Genomic DNA, 22,344 nt, shown 5'->3' with positions numbered 1-22,344 from the left:
GAGGTCGGGTTGCAATCTTGACACTCAACCCGACATGGATGGAAAGCGTACTCGGAAGCGGACCCAACTGGTTTCGAACCCAGGAACCTCTGCTCCCGGGTCTGGTGCCAATGTTATTGCGGTACCAGCTGGCCCGTGTTACCTTTCCTTTATGAAAGAACCAAGTTTGTATTTGTTCTTGAACAAAAATGGATTCCAGGGAACTAATTCAAAGAAGAACAGGGCACTTGTCCCATTTCTTTGGGTTTAGAGTGTAACACCACAAGATAGAAGCAAAATTGATCATTTGACCTATTGAGTCTGCTCTGCCATTCCATCATGGCTGATCCATTTCCCTTCTCAGCCCCAATCTCCTGCCTTCTTCCCATACCCTTCCGTGCCCCGACCAATCATGAATTTATCAACCTCTGCCTCTGCTTACTAATCTGTCAACTAAAATAGATCATACTACTACTTACAGATGCGTGCAACATAGGTCCTATAAATCCCAGATCTACAACTTTGGTTCCACTTCACTAATACTGGACTGGTTGCAATATGCTCTGAAACATTAATGCTCAAAAACACTCAATGACTGCAAATTTCTCTTGTGGAAGAAAATTCTGAAAAAGGGTCAAAATATCTGAGTAGTTAACACCTTGCACCTTCCATATAACTACTGTTAGCCTTAGTGCATAACACAGCTGCGCAAACAAGATGAAAACAGTGAACATCATAAACTATAGGGGGAAACCTTGTGGGCTGTCAGGTTTCTGACAATCCTGGTTTTTCCTTCACCTGTCAGGTACTAACACACAAGACAAATTAATGACTGACTGGAGGTAAGGATTTAATGAACGTTCTATATATCATAAATATCATAACATTTATCATAAATAAATGTTCACATTTGGCCTGGGTTCTCAGCATGCTTGCAATAATTTATCGTAGTTTCAAAGATGCTTAGCAACCTATTTCTGTTGTGGGCAGACAAGAGATGGTCTCTGGCATTTTGTTGTGGGAATTGATAAGACACACCCGATTGACTTTTTAAAAAAAAACTTTGGTATAATTGACTTTATGCGTGCATGTATAAAAAAAAGACTATGATGTGTTCTTTGGAAGACTTGATGATCACATCATTTGCGAGTCATTCTTCTCTTATTCATGAATAAAGATATTCTCTATCAATTTGAATTCAGTGTCCAATTTATTTGTGATCAACTTTAATTGAATTTCCTTAGCAAATTAATTTCCCTAACAATTTGGCACCAAACATAGAGGCCGTTTTATACGGGGTCCAAAGAACCATTATACTGTGAGCTACTGAAAGTTTGAGATAAGTGAACAAGACCAGTAGATAAGGAGATCATTGGGAATGTTTGACCGTGAGCCACTGAGAGTCTCTGGGGGAGACAAGACCAGTGCAGAGGAGGGGCTTAACTGGCTGGTGACTATCCCTGAGCTCCTGGAGAGGGGCAGGATGGTGGATGGTAGACAGGGTCCAAGATCCACTGAATATTCAAATTAAAGGACAACAGGGACTTCAAAGACTGAGATAAATTCTGGCCAGAAAAGGGCAAAGGAATTGTACTGTGATTGAAAACTAACTAAATTTGATTACAGACTGACCTAAAGCTAACAGATTAGAAACGAGTAGTAATGAAAGCAAGTGCTCAAAGGCCACTGGTGCTATACCAAAGAGCTACAATCTTGAGGCCTGACCATCCACCGACAAAGGCTCTGATGAATAAACATACTATGAAGAGGGTAAAGTAGTACAAGACGATGAAGCGACTTCTGGGTAAGCCCCCTGTGCCTCTGGGCTCCCCAGCAGTCAAGGTAGAGCTGGAACATGGAGACAGCAGGTCTGTGATTACTTTTTCTAGTGGTTTATATGGATGGAGCTAGGGAGACTGCACCAATGCAGGCTCTTTTGATTTAAAGAAAATTTGTTGCTGGAAAGGTGAAACCAAAGGAGGTGACAGGGGACCAAATTGGGATTTAGAATACATGATGTGGTGTTTTAATAAATGGGAGGAAGTGGCCAAAAAGCACCAGCCACCAAAACCTAAACCCAAGATGGAGGAGGCAAAAATACAAATAATGGCAGTAGATCCTCCTCGCCATCTTTTCTCCCCCTGCAGGGTTCTATCTTAAAATTCCAGATGACGAGCTACCAGAAAACCCTATTATGGAAATAGTAGTTTTCCATGGCCACTGCAAAACAGAGCCCAGCAGCTGCAACAACAAGTACAATCGTCAGTCCTATTCTGGGAACCAACTTCCCTCATATGAACAGATTTCCCCATCTGGTGCCTCGAGCACAGGGGTTCTTCTGCTCCCGTGGAATGGGAACAGACACCACCTGTAAATGTTCCACAGGGTGTAGGGATGCAAACGTGGTTACAAGCCAAGACAGTACAGTCTGTTGCAGGAGCTAGCGAAAGCCATAGGGAAAGTGTGCTATCTGATGGTACAACCCACGCGCAGGTACCCCAAATAATAGGAGGAGATATACCGATCCTCAAGCCCTGGACCCCTGCAGAGATTAGGAATATGACCAGTGATGCCCCTAACTCTATTAGAAAACCTATCACGTTCCACAATTGGTTAGTACAAACTTGTAAAATTTTTAACCCTTTTCCAGAGATGTGTAGCGACTTCTGCAGGTCAAAGAGATCATCCTAGCAGAGGCCAGACAGCAGTGATTTTGGGGGCGGTCACAAGATGCCAACAGAAAATGGGTGAGCCCGTTAAGATTTCATTTCTTGGTTTAAAGGTGTATGAGAAAATAGTGCAGGAACACAATTGGAACAAAATGGACCTTTAGCTGTGCAAACTTTTCAAAATTGTTTGTGACCCGAAAAGCAAACTCATTCAAATTGGCTCACCTGGAGTGGCAGAATAAGACATAGGAAGAAGTGACAACTTTCCTTATTAATATGGAATGTAATGGACTGTTTAAAAGTACAGGACAGCGAAAGGACAGCATGTGCAGCAGGAAAGAGGGCGTTATGAAGGAAGAGGTCGCAGGACTGGAATGAGAGGGGAAGAGAAAGAAAAAGCAAATTCAGAGCATCTTTCCAATCGGCATAATCTATTTTGGTCCCGATACGGGAATGATAGTCACAAATCCTCTGAAGACTCATCCTTTTAGGATCCCTTGTACCTTTAGATGGGAAAGCCCACTCCTTTTCGTCAGAATGACCCGCCACTTCGACTGAAAGAAGTGGACCCGCCTTTATGGGCAGTGCATGAGAACCATGTGGGTCCAGTTGGCTCCGTGGCACCCCACCAAGTCACACTTTAAAAAAATGTGAGACTCTCTTCCATTCGCCTATACTGTTTTACCTCCTGAGGCCATTAACGGTATTAAACCGGCTATTGAGACTTTTTTTAAACAGCAAGGAGTGCTACACATGATACAAAGCCCTTGTATTAACCCCACACTGCCAATCCCAAAACCAGGCAGGGCAGGTTTTGGGATTTGTGGCGGTTTGTGCAAGATTTGCAGGCTGCCAACCAGATAGTACAGTCTTTTTTCCCTGTTGTACCAGACATAAATGTTATTTGGCCTCTCTGCTCAGCCTTCTTCTCGGTCCCTCTGCACAAGGACAGTCAATACCTGCTCATCTTTATGTTTAACGGACAACAATATACCTAGACGAGGTTACCTCAGGGCTAAACGAAGAGTCCAGGAGTATACGCAGCTGCTGTACGAGGTGATTTGAATACACTACTGTTGCCAGGCACTGGTGTCATTTTACAATATGCTGATGATCTGCTGCTCAGCTCCAAGACACTGACGGGTTGCGAGAAAGACTCGGTAACACCGTTAAACCACCTGACAGCCCATGAACACTGAGCCTCATTATCTAAGTTACAGTTCTGCTAAACAGCTCTTACCAATTTGGGCCAAGTTCTGCAGCAAGGCACTAGGAGATTTGGTTCTGAATGAGTGTCTCAAATCGCACAGTCTCCGAGACTAGAAAATAAACAGATGCTTGAATTCCTTGGAATGTCAAATTACTGTTGACACTGGGTTCCTGAATATAGAACCAATGATACTATGCTATGGACAGCTATACTACAGGACACACCGTCTCAAACCCAATGGAGCCCTGAAATGGAACAGGCCATAAGGCTCTGAAGAAGGAACTGCTCCACGTACCAGCCTTGGATATTCCAGAAGCCTTCCAGTTATATACTAAAGAAAAGGAGGAATTTGCAAGCACCGTGTTGACTCAGGAACACAATGGCTTTAAAAGACTGGTGGCATAGTACTTCACTCAATTACCACCCATGGTGTGTGGCCTGCCTATGAGCTGTAGCGGCGACATCAGTGATGATCGAAAAGGCAATGCGTATAATATTAGAGCACTCCAACACAGTACTGACTCCTCAATTCAGTGGCTGCACAATATTTTACAGCAGCAAAGTGAGCAGGGCATCTGATTTTTAAAAGAGCTCCTGCCTTAATCCGGCCACCCTCGTCCCACTCACAGTGACGCCAAGCGGCATGATTCTGTGTTAACAGTAGAAGTCACTACCTCTCCTCATCCTTATTTGAGTTCTTCTCCTTTAAAATAACCAAGATCTGATTCTTCTACTGATGGTTCACTGGGTAAACTTAATGATTTTGAGACACTGGCTGGGCAGGCTAAAGTGACTCCTCATGAGGTATTGCAAGTAGGTTCCCTCCCTTCAGGAACATCAGCACAAGTCACTGAGCTACTTGCACTCACCAGAACTCGCATCTCAGCTAAGGGTAAAACTGTCAATATCTATACCGATTCACGATATGCTTTGGGGTAGTACATGATTTTAGTACCCTCTGGAAGCATAGAACACTTACCACCTCCTTCGGTAAAGCTATACAGCACACTCAACTTACGAAGAATTTGCTACAGGCTATTTTATTGCCCCAGCAGATTGCTGTAATGAAATGTGAAGCCCAAACATATAACTCCAACCTTCTGGCACAAGGTAATGCTGCAGGAGATGCAGCTGCTAAATCTGCTGTCCTTTCTGTGGACGCCATAACCATTTCTATGAACTTACAACAGTCTACACTTGGACACACTACCATAGGTTCCTTACTGGCTGCGCAGCAGGCAGCCAGAGCAGAGGAACAGAAATTTTTGAAAAATAAACACTACACCCGTGATGCTGACACATTATGGTCACACCCTGATGGCTGCCCCATTTGTCCCCATGGTCTCCTCCTTGCCTTTGTTAGACTGGCACATGGCCAAGGACATGTAGGAAAAGGACGAGGAGGAGTGATACACCAAATAAGACAGCAGTGGTTTGTGCCAGGACTAACAGTAGCAGCAGAACAACCAGTTAAAACACGTGAGATTTGCCAAAGTAGTAAAGGCATTCATTAGTCTTGCGAGACCATGGATCTGCACCTGGAAAGTCTTCACTCTCCAGGGTGCAGGCCTGGGCAAGGTTTTATGGAAGACCAGCCTATGCTGCAAGTCTCCCCTCTCCATGACACCAATGTTGTCCAAGGGAAGGGCATTAGGACCCATACAGCTTGGCACCAGTGTTGTCATTGGGGGAAATCCCTTGCTAAATTTGATCATCTGACAACCCCAGGGGGACCATTTATGAATCTGCAGATAGACTTGTACAAATGCCAGCAACTGAGGGATATAAATATCTGTTAGTAATAATGGACGTCTTTTCTAAATGGATAGAGGCCTTTCCCACACAACAAGATGACACTAAGATAGTTAAATTACTGATGGAGATTATTCCCCAATTTGGGATTCCTTGTAAGTTTAATAGTGACAGAGGAATGCACTTTATGGAGAAATTAACTAAAGCATTGGATAAGCTCTGGGATTCTCCTGGGAGTGACATGTGCCCTACCAACCACAATCATTGGGAATAGTGGAAAGGATGAATGAAGTACTGAAAGACCTAACCACAGTATGTCAAAAGGTGGGATTGAAATGGCCTGAGGCACTGCCATTTGCTCTGTATATCTTGAGAAATCATGTCAACAGACCACCAAATTGACCCCTTTTGAAGTATTGATGGGAAGACCTATGCCCATGGGTTGTAAATCCCCTTTGACAAGTTCCCAAACAGTGCAGATACGGACAGATGAGAAAACCCAAGAAATAGTAAAAGCTCAGGTGAAGCTATTAGAATGAATCAAGAAAAAAGTGACTGCAGCCATGCCCAAACCTGGGGAGGGATATACACATCCATTTAAACCATGTGATTATGTATATATTAAAATCACTGGAAAAAGATTCTCTCTCTCTCCTCTGTGGAAGGTACCCTATCAAGTGCTGGTAACCACCACTATGGTGGTCAAGGCACGAGACAAGGACGACAAAGCTGACTGGGTACATGGAACCAAGTGCGAGCTGTATCATCCCCCTCTTCTGAAGTCCAATAGCATACTGGAAAAGACGGAAAACTAAAGGAAAATGAAGTGGCTAACGATATATGGACTTATTTGCTTTATTACTTTAGCGTCTAGATTTGCCTGCGCTTAAATACTTACTTAGGCTTAGCTCTGAGTATGCTACTTGGACCAAGTTGCTGAGTGTGTACAGGGGTTCCTGCACAAGCAGGCGGAGTATATGCCTCTATGGCCTATACCCTTCAATCAAAAGGAACAGGAATGCTTCCAGGATATAACCAAAACCTTAGCTGCATACTACTGGTCAGGTGAAAGGAAATAAGGAAAAAAACAAGCAGACAAAGTACAAGTTAACAAATCTAAATGGCTATTCAATTTCTGAGAGAAATTGCTTCAAGGAATGGTACATGCTGAACCATAATTTAACAAACCCTTGTGTTGAGATTGGATGTAGCTACCCAGAAAGCCGAAAAGTGCTGGTGTCAGACAGACAAGATGGGTTGATTCATGGAAGTGAATCAGTGTGGAGAGAAATCTAGTATCTGGTGGGGTGACTACTGCACTTCTGAAAGATCTCTTCTGTTACTTAATGGTACATACTGGATAGGTGGGGATTGATTTTACCCCTGGCTACCTTTTAACTGGACCGGATGCTGTTACCCTGGATTTGTGGTGCCAATGGAATGTTAGTCTCATGACCTAAGCCCCTTACCTTAAGAGTGATTACGAACACAGAAAGGTTCTGGGTGAGAGCTTTCCCTTATTATGGGACAGGAAAAGCAACATGGAAACTGATTAATATGGCCTCAACCCTTCAAAACTTAGCTAATGACACTGTCTCATCCTTAAAAGGATACACAAAGGCAGATTAAAGGCTTAACTGCTGAGGTAATAGCCATTCGAACTATGGCCCTGCAAAACAGGATGGCCTTAGATTTTACTTTAGCTGAGAAAGGAGAAATGTGCGCCTTTTTTAGGCAAGAATATTGTACCTATATTCTTGATGAATCTGAAAACATAACCCATATCCAGAAAAGTGTAAAACATACACAAGATCAGAGAAGAATTCCTGGGGGCTGGGGTCCTTTGGTAACATCTTTGGTGGTTGATGGGAACACTGGTACATTATGGAATTATCACTGTCTTCTGGCTACCCAATTCATAAGTGCAATCCTACCCTGTTCAACAAGTCAACCCTTTTCTATGTACCTGAGTTAACACCAACATGTATGACCCAGAATACGATGAAGAATGCTTAAGGATACAACCACTACCCTCAGGGTATGAGGCACCTTTTGGAGACACCAATCTATGGAATTGATCTTACCATCAAAAAGAAGGGAATTGTGGAAGAAAATTCTGAATAAAGTGTCAAAATATCTGAGTTGTTAACACCCAGCACGTTCCTTTAAATAGCAAAATGCCTTATGCTGGCCTTAATGCATAACACTGCTGCGCAAACAAGGTGAAGACAGTGAAGGTCAAAAACTGTAGGGAGGGCCGACCTTGTGGGCTGTCAGGTTTCTGACAATTAAAAAAGTGTCCTGGTTTTTCCTTCACCTGTCAGGTATAACACACAAGACAAATTATACTTTTGTATGTTAATGACTTACCGGACCCAAGGATTTAATAATCCTTCTATATATCATAAATAAAGGTTCACTATTCAGCCTCTCAGCATGCTTATAATTTTGTAGTTTCAAGGATGTTTAATAGCCTCTCTCTCTGTTATGGGCAAACAAGAGAATGTCTCTTGCATTCTTGCGTGGGAATAATGAGACACACGGGATTGATATTTTTCAAACTTTGATGTAATTAACTTTCTGCGTGCATGTATAAAAAAAAGGTTGTGACTATTATTCATTGGAAGACTTGATGATCGCACTGTTAGCAAGTCATTCTTCCCTTATTCGTGAATAAAGATATTCTCTAGGCACTTCAAAGTCAGTGTCCAATTTATCTGTGACCAACTTTAATTGAATTTCATGAGCAAATTAATTTCCCCAATACTCAACCAGTTTTGAGGAGACTTTCCAATAAAATAATATAGTTGTAGCAAAGGCTAATTGTAAATACTTTAAAACTAAAATGAAACCCATACACCGGTAATTCCAGCAGCATTTTTGTCAAAGGGGAGAGTTTTCTGCCTGCCCATTGGAATTAGAAATGAATAACAAAAACCAGAGTGTGAACTGAAAGACAACAATGATATAGCAGAGAACCATAAGTTTCCACAATTGAAATTGCATTTGACACAACAAATCTTAGTTCATGAGAGCAATATATTCAATTACGAATTGAAAACCATTTTAGCATTTAGTCTGAATTAAAGACAACATTTGAAATTATTTCATATCAATAAAAAGGTGAACCTGCATTTATAAACACTTTCAAATTCCTGACAAATCGCAAAATACTTCACAGCCAACAAGCCACTTTTGAAATGAGAAACTATGATTTTCAACCAACAGAAGGTAATGTGTATCACAAAAATAACGATAATGAAATAATAATTGCTTTCAGCAGATGACTGAGCAAATCAACATTAGAACCTTACACGTCTTCCTTTAAAGGTAGACAGTTATTTCCTCATGGACTTCAATTTCATGCCTAATGTTCAGTTTAACCTGCCCTCTTTGGCATGTTGAGTAGATATCAGTGTTTAGGTAAAGTTATTTAGTTTGGGGAATGTGCATCTTTGCAAAAGACCTCATTACTAAGAACTCCTCCACTCTGTCTGCTAACAATGTGTTGTAAAGAAATGGATAACAAACTAATTAGGAATTTAATTGCTACTATGCATTCCTGATATTTATACATTAGGTTAGGTATAATAGATTACCACATCTCACAAAACGTGCACGTGGTTTGAAGTCGGAATGCTTCCTTCCTCCAAATTTCTGGCTCAATTCTTTATCACACATCAGCAATAATCTGCTTAAGAGATTAGATAGCTGAATATAGTGAAAGAAAAGATATTAAACACCAAATGGTTAGCAACTTTTCCATGAGAAAAATCACTGACAGTTGGAGGAACTGCTCTTTCAAAATTTGGTGTGTATCAATTGCAATGGCTTAGAAAAGAACACCTTGAAATTCTGTCACACAGTATTCAGTGCTGATAGAAACAGAAGTTTTTGATTTGACTTTTCATCAGAATTGGTCTATTTCTCTCTCCAGATGTTCTGATATCCTTTCAGAATTATTTTGATTTCAGACTTCCAATATCATCAGTACTTTGGCTTCAAAGTACAACAAACTAATCATTGTGTGCCTGATTAAAGGCAAAAGGAAACAACTTGAGAACACACTTTGTTGGACATTGTTAACTGTGTGTAATAGAACATTGCTGCCAGATGCCACAGAAGCGTCCGTATTTATCGAAACGAGCTTAAGTTGTCACTTTACAGAACTCAATTTATTTTAAGACTCTCTACAAAAAGCTCCATATAAAGCTAACAAAGCTTTGTAGTGTAAATACATGCACTCATGCAAGAGCTAAGACCGCTAAGCATTCCCAACATAAATTGCTTACATTGGCACATTTAAAAGCTAAAGACAAACAAAACAATACACAGTCACATCACAGGAGCTGAGAAGTTTCTCACCATTAGCAAATATCCTATGAAAGACTGTTCGCAACAGAGCGGCCGTAAGCGGGAAATAAAACAAGAAATTGATGAGTGATGGAACAGCGAGCATTCACAAATACAAACCAAAAGCTTCAAACAAGACTCTTCTGTAGCTAGATGAAGGTGGGGAGGAGGAAAAGGCAAAAAGGGAGAGAGGGAGAGGGAAGGCAAAGGGAAAGATAGGAAAAGGACAAGGAGTCTCTAGAGTTCATGAAATATTAGTGCAACACTCTTAATCTAGCTCACTTCCCCTTAAATTTAAGGTACTGCTCATGATTTTCAGCCCTAGTTTACAAGAGGAAATCACTTACCACAATATTCTGGATCAAAAGGAGATTGATTGCATCGTCAAACTTTTTTATTGCATTCAAAATTTGCTATTGTTAATTACAAGACAAAGGGCAAAAATTGGGCCTGGAGGGAGAAGCGGTGGAGACTGTTCTTGTCTAGAGAATGCATTGAGTTGAGAAATTTCATTGCTGGTGTTTCACAGTTTCAAAGGTGTCGGGAAATCTGCAGATTTTCCATGTAAAATATGGATTGAGATTTCAGCCATTAACAAATGGAACCCAAGTAATGTTGGACTGAACCAATTGGTACCAGTGATTTAAAAGCAGTAATGAATACTAAAGTTTTCAAAAAAGGCTTTTCCCATGCCTAAATCAAGAACATTCTAGTCGGATAACTGGAAGGAAACTAACGGTCCAGAAATTGTCACAAGTTGTATCGTGAACATATGGAAGCTTGAAATGGTCCTAATTTTGATCGGACAAGGAGAACAACAAAACAAAACCTGATTCTTTTGCAATCTGAGATGATGAATGATCAAGAATCACAGCAAATCTGCCTTTTGAAATAGGCGAAACTTCAGTGTTCCACATCAATAATTTTTTGGTGATTGAATAGGGCAATTACTTAAGAGCATATTTTAAACAATGCTAAATGAAACAGGCTAGGATGAAAGGAAATGCAGAATTGGAATGCAGTGGAAATGAATGGAAGTATTCATAGCGGTGCAGTAACGTATTGTTCCAACAATCGGGGCTCCATCCCAAGCTCAGGAATTTCCACACGCTCCACGCCAAATAAATCCTGAGTGTTTTATGTTCACCTCACACATTTCAAAGATGAGCAGTTGATAGGCTAATTAGCTCCTGTGAACTATCCCTTAGTATGGCTGCATGTTGTATCGTCAGGATGGAGTTGATAAGGTGTATGAGAGGCAATAGGATGCATGGAAATAAGTGGAAGAATGGAATTGATGAGACTGCTTTGAGCCAGCATAAACAATAGGCTGAACAGCCTCCTTCAGAGAATGCGAAATTGCTGTTGAGAATTGCTGGCTTGGATAACGTACAAGATGGAGATAAGAAACAGATTTCAGTGGGTCTTGGGCATACAGGTAAAGAATTGGTATTACTGACTCACGACAATATTTTAAAGAGTACCAATTTTAAAACATCTGCAAGTTTACTGCTGAACTAATAGGAAGACTTTGCCCTTTAGGTTTCTCATTTCAGCTTGGATACCAATACAAAATCAGTTATGTTTAAAAGGATTGAAAGGTATTCCCAGATGCAAAATGACTAAACTAGTTTCTAAGCAGAGTTAAAAGAAAGTTAACTCAATACCAATCAAGCAAACAATACATTACAATAGACTAAGGGAGAACATCAATAACTGATTCCAGCTTCCACTTACATATCATGCAAAAAATTTGAATTAGCTCAGTCTAATCCTCAGAACAATGGAATTGTGAACATGGAATAACAAACAAGAAATTAAGACATTTAAATATGCACATGGAAATCCAACACAAACACTTAGATGATCAAAATGCCAATTACACAAACAGGCTTATAACAAAGCTCTTCAATTAATAGAATCATTCAAAAATGACTTCTCTGCAAAAAAAAATCAAAAATAGTAAGTAATTGTACTCATGAAATAGTCAAGAAAGAAACCTGTCATCATCATCCAGATCTAACCCTGGTAAAACATTAAACTTAACACCTTTCAAAACATCCAGACCTAACCCTGGTAAAACATTAAACTTAACACCTTTCAAAACAGTTCTTGATTCTCGAAGTTGCTTCTCCACAACCAATCAAGCACATCTAAAGTAATGATGTAATGTAGGAAACACAGCTAAGTTGCACAAAACAAGCTCCCCACAAACAAAGTGATAACATTCAGGTTTCTGTTGACGGAGACCAGAAGCAGATAAAATCCCTTCACAACTCCTAAGATTTTACGCTCACCTGGGAGAGCGAGAAAGAAGACATTAAAGCACAGAGGCATGATTTAATACACTGTGGGTTCATGGCTTAGGATCCAATATATGCTGCCATTTCAAATGTTCAAACAAAACATTCAGGTGGTTGAAGCTAACAAGTCAAAACAAAAGTAGATGGCCACATGGCTCAGACCAAGACAAAGCATTTTAAAAGTTCAAAGTAAATTAATCAAAGTACATACATGTCACCATATACAACCCTGAGATTCATTTTCTTGCAGGCATGGTCAGTATATCCAAAATAGAATGATAACCATAATGGAATCAATGAACGACTGCACTAATTTGGGTGTTCAACCACTGTACAAAAGACACAAATTGTGCAAATACTTAAAGAAATAAATAATAATAAATAAGTAAATAAGCAACAAATATCTTGAACATGAAACGAAAGAAAGTCTGTAAGATGTGGGAACAGTTCAGTGATGGGACAAGCGAAGTTAAGTTATCCTGTCTGGTTCAGCAGCCTGACGGTTGAGGAGCAATAACTGTTCCTGAAGCTGGTGGTGTGGGTCCTGAGGTTCCTGTACTTTCTTCCTGATGGTAGCAGCAAGAAGAGAGCATGTCCTGGGTCATGGGTGTCCATGATGATGGATGCTGCACTCTTTGTAGATGTGCTCAATGGTGAGGAGGGTTCTACCTGTGATGGTCTGTGCCATATCCACTACTTTTTTTTTAAAAAAGATTTTCCATTCAAAGCATTGGTGTTTCCAAACCAGGCAGCTTTGCAGTCAATCAATATACTCTTCATCACACATCTACAGATGTTTTAGATACCATGCTGAATCTTCACCAATTCCTAAGGAAGTAGAGGTACTGCCATGCTTTAGTGCTGGGCCCTAGACAGGTCCTCCGAAATAATAACAGAGGAATTTTAAATTGCTGACCATCTCCATTCTGATCCTCCGATGAGGACTGGCTAATGAACCTCTGGTTTCCTTCTCCTTAAGTCAATAACCACTCCTTGCTCTTGCTAACATTGTTTTGTTGTCATGGCACCATTTAGCCAGATTCTCAATCTCTCTCCTATATGCAGATTAATCACCACCCTCGATTTGGCCAACAACAGTGGTGTCATCAGCAAACTTGAATATGACATTGCAGCTGTGCTTAGCCTTAGTCATGAGTATAAAATAAGTAGAGCAGGAGGCTGAGCATACAGCCCTGTCGGTACACCTGTGTTGTTGGCGACAGTAGAGGAGACGCTGTGCGAATCTGAACTGACTGGGGTCTGCAAGTGAGGAAATCAAGCATCCAATCGCACAAGGAGGAATTGAGGCCAAGGACTTGAAGCTTATTGATTAGTTTTGAGGACATGTCAAAGAATTAAGTAGCCTAGTTAACGCTACAAAGCCCTCATGACAAACTCAAGGGATCTGGTTCTGAATTGGAAGGGCTCAGACAAGCAACAACTTGACAGTCATACAACTCTCACTCATAACATTTTAGTTGGGACACAGGATTTTTTCAAAATGATCCCTCTATTTATGTTCTGAGCCACTGGAATAATGAATGTATTAAAAATACAATCATTAAGGAATGCCCTGGGAAGTTCCAACCCATACTCCCCGAAATCTCTCTACATGTTAAACATAAAAACACGTCAATTGCCTCCCATTCCCCTCACTCAGCTAATGAATGAGTATTCAATGTTAAATGACATTTGAAATCAGTGCTGAAGATAGCAAAGAGAGCATAGGTACTTCAGGATACAGAAGTGGAATGACATGAACCACAGTCAGCGTTTCTTGTCTTTTGCACATGGGTTGACTGTCCAAGTTGGTGGGTCTTTCATTGATTCTACTATAGTTATTATTCTATTATGGATTTATTGAGCGTGCCCGCAAGAAAATACATCTCAGGGTTGCATATGGTAATATTTATGTGCTTTGATTATAAATTTACTTTGAAACTTTGAGTCTAAAAGATCAGCACTGCCACAAAAGTTGTGCGGCATATAAAGACCTGACACAAGGGACATATCAACTTACCCTCTATCCTTTCAGGATGACCACTGCATAGACCTTGAAGAATTGTCTTCATCTCAAGGACATCAGCACTATTGCATGGCATTGATAATGGACTAGATGATGGAGAAATCTGCCAGCCTTGATGCGGAGGCAGTGACAAGGTGCTGAGCTACCAACAGCATCACAAAATACTGTTGGTTGGTATGCTAACCACAATCAGGAATATTCAATAGCACTACCATGGCTGCAGTGTTCATTCACCATTTGCAAGATGGGAGTGCAGTGAATGATAAGGCTTCAACAGTTCCTTCTTGTCTAAAGAAACAAACAAAGAATCCAATTTCCGTTGTATACCTGCAAGATGCTACAACACATGCCAACAAATTACCCTGGGTAATTTCTCAGGTAAGAACGTTCGGTACAGCTTTGTGGGCCAAAGGGCCTGTATTGTGGTGTAAGTTTCTCTATGTTACTAACTTAACTTGAAAATATAATCAGCATTCCTTTTCGTCACTGGGCCAAATCTCAGGAGCTTTCCACATGAATCCACTTTGGGAGTACATTCACATGATCTACAGAAATCTTAGGAATCAGTACAGCAATGCACAAATGTAGCTAAAGCATGAAGTTCTATTATTTCCCCAGTTCTTTTTCATCCCTGGGTTGAGAGAAGCTTGTAACTAATATGCATAAAAAGCCAGTGGGGGGGAAAGGGAAAACCAAGCACGATGGATAGCTGCCATCCAGTAAAAATCATGAGCAAGCCTTGCTTCTGACATCCGATGACAATGCCAGATCAAGCCATCAATGAAATTTGTGAAAGCTTTATTTTTAAAACTGTACAAGCATGATACTGAATGAGCTCTAAGTAACAAATTATCAACAGAATAAGGATAACCTGTTTTTTTTAATGCAATGCTGAATGACCTGTCAAGAACCTCTGGGAAATGGAGTCCATTCCTAAGTGGGACTTTTATTTGGAACAAGCACAATGAAACATGATCAAAATAAAACAGTACTAACAATAAAATCTGCATAAATAGCAGAATGAATATACTACACAGCAACATAAATGGACTGTGTCACAGTTTAAGAATAATTTCACCATGATATTTGTTTGCATCTTTTGGACTGAAGGGATGGAAATTGTACTTATTTTATCAGGATTAAAACAGCATGCCTCCGTAAAGGCCAAGCCAGCTATTCAGAAAAAAAATTTAGAAGGACCTCTCTGTATTGCAGTATTTAATTGTAATGAATGCATGTAACTTCCCAATGATATTCCAAGCTGATTATAATCAGAATCTTGAGTGTCACACATGAAAATTTGTCTGTGTTCCTAGAATCTTAACTCTCAACCAGGAATGGCACCACTCTGACTTAAATTCACTTGCTAAAGATAAACACAACAAATTCAACATATGAAGTCTGCAGAGATTTCGCAACAAATTCAGAAGCAATTCAGAAACCAGCGGTGCAAAGCAACTTAGGTCCTTACAGGTTGAATTGCAGGTTGAGTTAGTGGTTAGGAAAGCAAATAAATGCAAGTAAGGTAAAATGGCTACATATTTTTGGAGAGCTGGAGAGGAAGGGAGTTTGGAGGCAGTCTGATTTGACATAAGTTAGTAGCTGCTTTGACTGAGGGGAACGAAAAGTGGGGGAAAAAACTTGGAAATTAGTTAACAATGAAAATTTGAATGGTCAGCAGTTTTAGGGGAAGAATTAAACAGGAGGTGGAATAAACCGGCGAGGTAAATTTAGAGAAGAAATAACAGGAAAAAAATCTAAAAAGATATGCAATTCCTTGTTTGATAGTATAGCTTCACCCAATAAGCCAAAATGGCTCTATTATCTTTGCATAAAAGTTTTCCTTCTATAACTATGAAAGACTTGTCAAGAAAAACTGTAGCAACTCAAGGAAACAGCTAATTTCTCAGGACAAAAACAACAAACTTTTTTTGTGCCTTCCAAAACATAGAACTCTATTGAAGTATTCAGGGAGGGGGAAGATAAGAGGGAATTGGGGCAATGTTACACGCATCTATAAATGGTGTCCCTTTACCTTTTCCTTCACCATCCAATGAGCTAAACCAGCCCTAAGTGAGGCAGAGGTTCACGTGCACCGCTTCCAATATTATTTAGTGCAGTCCGTGTGGCTGACTTTGGAGAATCCAACTGTAGACTAAATGACCATTTTGACCAACCCCTACTCTCCATCCACAGTGACCATCTTCTGTTAAAAGTTGCATGCAATTTTAACTTTCTTTCCCACTCCCACAAATATTTGTCTGCCCTCAGGCTTCTTCATTGCTACAGAAGTTAAATGGAAATTGGAAGAACATATTCCATATTCTGTAGAGGTACATTCCGACCCAATGTTTATAAATACTGAATTTCACAATTTCAGGTAACCCACATCTCTGTGTTTTCACACACACCTCTCACACTATTGTGACGAGAATACACATAAAATTAAGATGTTTGCTGGCCTGGGTTATCATCAGTGACATCAGCAAGTGGTCTGCCACCTGCCCTCAGGGGAAGGAGAGATAAGGAACAATGGAGCAGCGTCTGGAGATGTGTAATGAAGGAACAGGGGAGAGAGAGCTGTCTGGAGCGGCTCCCCCTTTGAACCCTGAACTGTTTGAAGTGGTGGACAGGCGATGCCCCAGCAGGGGGATAAAAAGGGACAGATTCGCTAAGGCAGGACACACACGCCACCCGAGGTAACGAGACCCTGGAAGCGGTACGCTTCTCACGAGTCGGTGGGAAGTACCAGACAACGGCCAGAGTGGAAAGGTACGATCAGCGGGAACCCGGTGTGTGTCCGCCCTTGCCTGGGTGCCAGGTTCACTGCAGAGGATCGACCGCATCTGGAGGAGGGGTCACAGTCGGTGACCTCAGGTGACATCACCAAGGACCCGCCCAAAAGTTGCTTGTGAGCCACCTCGCCGGTCTGTGAGTGAAGCCGTGTCTGAATGATCAGTTGTTCCTGTTCTCTCTCTCTCTCCCCCCACGTTGTCCATCGCCATGGCAACGATTACTGCGAACTGAACTACTAAACTGGACTGAACTTTGAGTCACTTTGAAATTTGGTCATTTACCCCTAGACAACGATAGAGCTTGATTGATGCTGTTATCTTAATTCTGTGCACATGTGTGTTTATCACCGCTGAACTGTTGCATTTATTATCCTTTCGATTACTGTGTTGCTTGTTTCTTTAATAAAACTTTCTTAGTTCTAGTACTCCAGACTCCAACTGAGTGATCCATTTCTGCTGGTTTGGCAACCCAGTTACGGGGTACGTAACACTATTTACTATTTTTTTAAATCTCCTCTCCTACCTGGCTCCATCTGCTTATTGCCCCCTACCCATCTTGTTCACAGCCTCTGTCCCACCTCTCCCTTCTACTGCCCTTTCCCTGCTCAGGCACGATGTAGAGTCTCAACACGAAAAACCACACACATTTTGCCTCTACAGGTGCTGCCCGACTGCAAAGTTCTTCTCAGGTTCAGTATCCAGAGTGCGTTTTATGTTCTCGTTGATGATCTGAGCATTAAAGGGCCTTTATAGAAAGTGTGCTCGATACAATAGATTTGAGTTCCTCCAGCATTTTGTGTGTTGCATAAAAATGGAAGTGATTTGGATCAATTTATAACTAGAATCTTCAAGTCTGATAGAGATGCAGTAAAGATTTTAGGTACAAGTTATGAATGGCAGGTTGGCGAATTACATTAAAAGATAGTAAACAAGCATGGTTAACATTTAAATAATACACTTTACAATATACATCTTTAAAATAAAAGAGGACAAATGCTCCAGACACAGTTATTAAAGTTACTTTTGTTTCAAGATAGACTGGCAGACAATATTAGGAAAGTTAAGGCAACGACAGTTATTGCAATAAAGTGCTGCTAAGGTAAAAGATCATCCATCTTCTCTAAAAGTGAAGTTACCAACTAGTCCACTCTTACTTCCTAATTTTATATTCAACCCTCTTTCCACCACCCCCATTCTCTCAAGTATCTTCAAAACAGTGAATTACTTTCAGGTTCTATCATCTAAGACAACCCACGGCCATGTAACATCCGCTGTTGCTGTGTTATCATGCTGTGCTATAGTTCAATCTTAGTAACACCAAAACTACAAAGTAAGGCTTCATTTTTGCACAATGTGCTTTAGAGTTATAAGATCAGTAAAAGCAAATATTTGGACTGAAAAATCCAGTAAGTGTATGTACATGCACAGCTGTTGTTAAAATGCTCCAATGCTCTATAAAAACCAAACCAGCTGTGTTTTTGTTGTGAAGTAATACAAGTTTTGACTACACTAAAACAATGAAGGTGATGTGCAAGGCAAAGACTCTACATTACTTCAGTAGTTGAACTTCATAACCTAAAATGATAGGCAACATTTCTGTATCACTTTGTCTGTTCTTTTTCTTCTTTGATAAGCATTTTGGGACACAAGTTCTACACAAAACCAATCCTTCCTCACCACAACTTCAACAATATTCCACATGCCAAACCCAAACCCTTGGACTTATTACTAAAAGTCACAGCTTCAACTATTCACCAACTGTGCTATCAGAGATGCTGAACTTCATTAGAAATGGATGATCCATTGACAAGGGCAGAGTCCACAGACTTATAGAAACAATCATTCAACAGTTAAACTAAATTAATCATTTAAATGGCTAATTAAGCTAGTGTTACACTGAATAGGATACTTTGCCTTGGGTGGTGAGGAGAAATAGGAAATAATGAGGTAGAATATAAAGGGACAGGCCCTCTGTTACCTATATTGGTGGGAACAGGACTTCCCACATCATTTTCTGGAGAATTCTGCATGGGAGTTTAATCACAGTGACGGGCTATAATATTAGCTAAATGCCAGATGTACTTCAAGCAAGACAGTCAGATACTGTCTGTAGTTAAGGATAAAACACCAAGCAGCTGCCAAAGATTGAGTTTCGGAAAAAAAAAATCAGCCATTGAGAGAATTATTCACAGCATTGCTCACTTTGAAGTTGAAATGGCCAATATTATGTCTTTCCCTCAAAGCCCAAAGCAATCTGAACCATGCACAAATGCATAATTTAGCCATGCATAAAATGCAATACACTATTTTCACTCACTCCCATTATAATCGTGTCCTGATTGAACTGTACATACAAAATACAGCAAATTAAAAATAGTCAATAGTTGTCCACAAACAGATCATTGTGACATTAACCCAATTAAACCACAAGTTTTGTTGCATTGCTCACTGTCACAAACATTTTTCCTTAACTGTTCCATTGAAAGGGCTTATCACTAGCAACATGCAAATTAAAATTTAATGAACAATTTAATAAGGATAATATTAATTCCAGTTGGTGTTCAATCAGCATTGCATTAGTTATATCTCAACTGCAACCACAAAAGTTATTCTTGTTCAGATTCGGAACGGGACAGCAAAAGGAAAGTACGTTTGTACAAATACCAAGTTTATAAAATTGAGTTTAATGAAAGCAACTTGGTTCATCAGTTTTGAAATATAGGTTTAGGCACAAAACATGTGCTCTGAACAGGTGGAGGTTGGGAAGAGATAAAATAGGAGAAAACAAGGTGTAGGGGGTAAAACAAGAAAAAAGAGATAAGTCTGAGAGGCTGTTTAAAAACAATGAGAAAATAGAGCTGACTACGTACAGCACATTGAAAACAAGTCGTAGTTTGATCAAAACCCAGCGCTTCCACTTCACTGGCAGAGAAGAGTCTACTGACATTGATTTGACCCACACAAGCTGGCCAATGTTCACAGAATGGCTTTCAAGTACACTACTCTGGTGACGGGGTGCTTTTCTCAAAAATAACAGCAATCAAGCATTGTCACTGATCTGATTTTTAGTTGGCATAAAATAGTGCTAAAATGTGCCAACTAGAAAGAAAGCGAGTAATACTTTCGTGTTTGCATTGCTAAGCTAGTAAAATAGAAATATTAATCCATAAATTGTAAAAGACTGGTTGGATGGTCAAAGCAAAATTTCACTTTCTTTAATAACCTTTCATACTACTAAATGAATTCAAGTTATTACATGTTATAATTTCTGATACTTACCAGACCCAATTTTTATAAGTCCATTATGCTGAATGAATATTGTATCACAAGTCAGATTGCCATGGATGATGGGAGGATCACAAGAGTGCAGGTAGCTGGTTAAAAGAAAAACAACAATTTTAGTTACTTGAACATGCACAGAATTTCAATAAAGACATTATTTTTTATATCAGCACAATGGCACCATACAAAATGATTTGTGGCTTACAATGAAACAATTTAGGGAAATTAAATAACTAGTTTTTTTTTCTTTTAAAAAAATTAAATACCTTTAACATTTTATTTAGTTATGTCTATTGAGCAGTCCTCTTGTACAATAAAGTGGATTCTTGACATCACCATTTACCTTATGGCTTTGCAACTTATTGTCTGCCTGCATTTTCTCTGCAACTCTAACACTTCATTCTGCGTTGCCAATGCTTTTCTACTCTACGACCTCAACATACTGATGTAATGAAATCTGCATGGGTGGCATGCAAAATGAAGCTTTTTCACTGTATCTTAGTACACGCAATAGTAATAAACCTTTAAGTCGAAGACTAATTCAATAACCATTCCCAATAGTCTGCGGCCAGAGGATCATTGTAGCTTTAAAAAAATGGGAAGTTTATTATTTCATTAGTGCTCATCAATATGTGACTATTTAGTCAGATATTGAAGATCTCTGGATGACATTGCTACCTTTCATTCAGGCATGTTCTGAGACTATACAATCATACAGCAGGTAAGGAAATTGGTTATTTGTTACTGGACTAACATGCATGAGGAACAATGGATTTCAAAGAGCAAGTTGAAGACTAAAATGTACCAACTTTTGAATCTGAATTCAGGTTACCTTCAAATTATAAAACACATTAAAATATTGTGCAGTTCTACACTGCAGATTAAACCTGGAGAGGAAAAGAAAGGCCACTGAAGAAATATGACAACAAAAAGAAGTGCTGAAAGCACACAAGGGACAACAGTAATCATGTGATCTCATCAATCCACAACCACACAGCTTACTCAGTTACTGACTTGGATGAGGAACTGATGGGGGGGGAGGGTGCCTAATAAGTTAGCAGATGACAAAGGTTGATGGAGTTGTGGATAATGTGGAGGGTTATTGTAGGTTAAAACAGGACATTGACTGGATGTAGAGCCGGGCTGAGAACTGGCAAATGATGTTCAACCCTGAAAAGTATGAAGTGATTCATTTTGGAAGGTCAAATACGGGTTAATGGCAGGATTCTTAGCAGTGTGAAGGTACACAGGGACTTTGGAGTCCACATCCATAGGTCTCTTGAAGTTGCTGTGCAAGTTGATAGGGTTGTTAAGAAAGTGCATAGTATGTTGGATATCATTAGTCAGGGGATTGAGTTCAAGAGCCATGAGGTAACATTGCAGGAGGCTGCATGGACGAGAAAGCATATCTTATGAAGACAGGTTGAGCGAACTAGGGCTTTTCCCTTTGGAAGAGGATGTTGAATGGTGACCTGACAGAGGGATATGTGATGATAAGAGGCATGGATAGATTGGATAGCCAGAGACTTTTTCCTAGGGTGGATATAACTAATATAAGGAGCATAGTTTTTAGTTTCAGGGATATGCCATTGCCAGAATAAAACCTTTTTTTGTGTTCTCTGCTTTTTAGTTAGTCAAGGGAAATTTTACCCACAACAACGTTCTTCAGTTTGAACAAGGTAGTTGCATTAAGTAGCCATCTGTTGGATTTTGGTGTGGTAAATTGGGAGAAAAGACAAGCTTAAAATGACTAGTGATCAAAGACTGAAATTAATTAGTCATTCAGTAATAAAGCAGTTTTGAGATTACAAACAACTGCCTTTAATAAAGCACCCATGAATTACACATTGGCTTTGATCTGTTTAAAAATGCACAGCTAAATTCACCACTACCCTACCAGCCAAGTATGAATCTGTTTTTTTTTGTGGGGGAGGGGTGGGAGAATTAACTTTGGCAAAAATAAAAATTACTAGGT

The 22,344-nt window shown here is 40.0% G+C and overlaps 1 protein-coding gene across 3 annotated transcripts in view; it reads right to left on the bottom strand.

Moving 5' to 3' along the window:
* Positions 1-22,344, bottom strand: part of LOC134350787 (nuclear receptor-binding protein-like) — a 101,508-nt gene that overhangs the window by 35,990 nt on the left and 43,174 nt on the right. The window contains exons 6-7 of one of the 3 annotated variants that reach the window (XM_063056474.1): positions 20,367-20,461; positions 9,976-9,999 (exon numbers count right to left, since the gene is read on the bottom strand). In XM_063056474.1, coding sequence (XP_062912544.1) covers positions 9,976-9,999; positions 20,367-20,461 — 119 coding nt within the window. Of the gene's footprint in view, positions 1-9,975; positions 10,000-19,404; positions 19,432-20,366; positions 20,462-22,344 lie in introns of all 3 variants that reach the window. The other 2 variants (XM_063056476.1, XM_063056475.1) reach the window with 2 other exon arrangements.

Source organism: Mobula hypostoma, chromosome 8 (assembly GCF_963921235.1).
Source record: "Mobula hypostoma chromosome 8, sMobHyp1.1, whole genome shotgun sequence".
NCBI lineage: Eukaryota > Metazoa > Chordata > Chondrichthyes > Myliobatiformes > Myliobatidae > Mobula > Mobula hypostoma.
The sequence above is the reverse complement of the archived record's forward strand: the minus strand, read 5'-3'. Positions and strand labels throughout refer to the sequence as shown.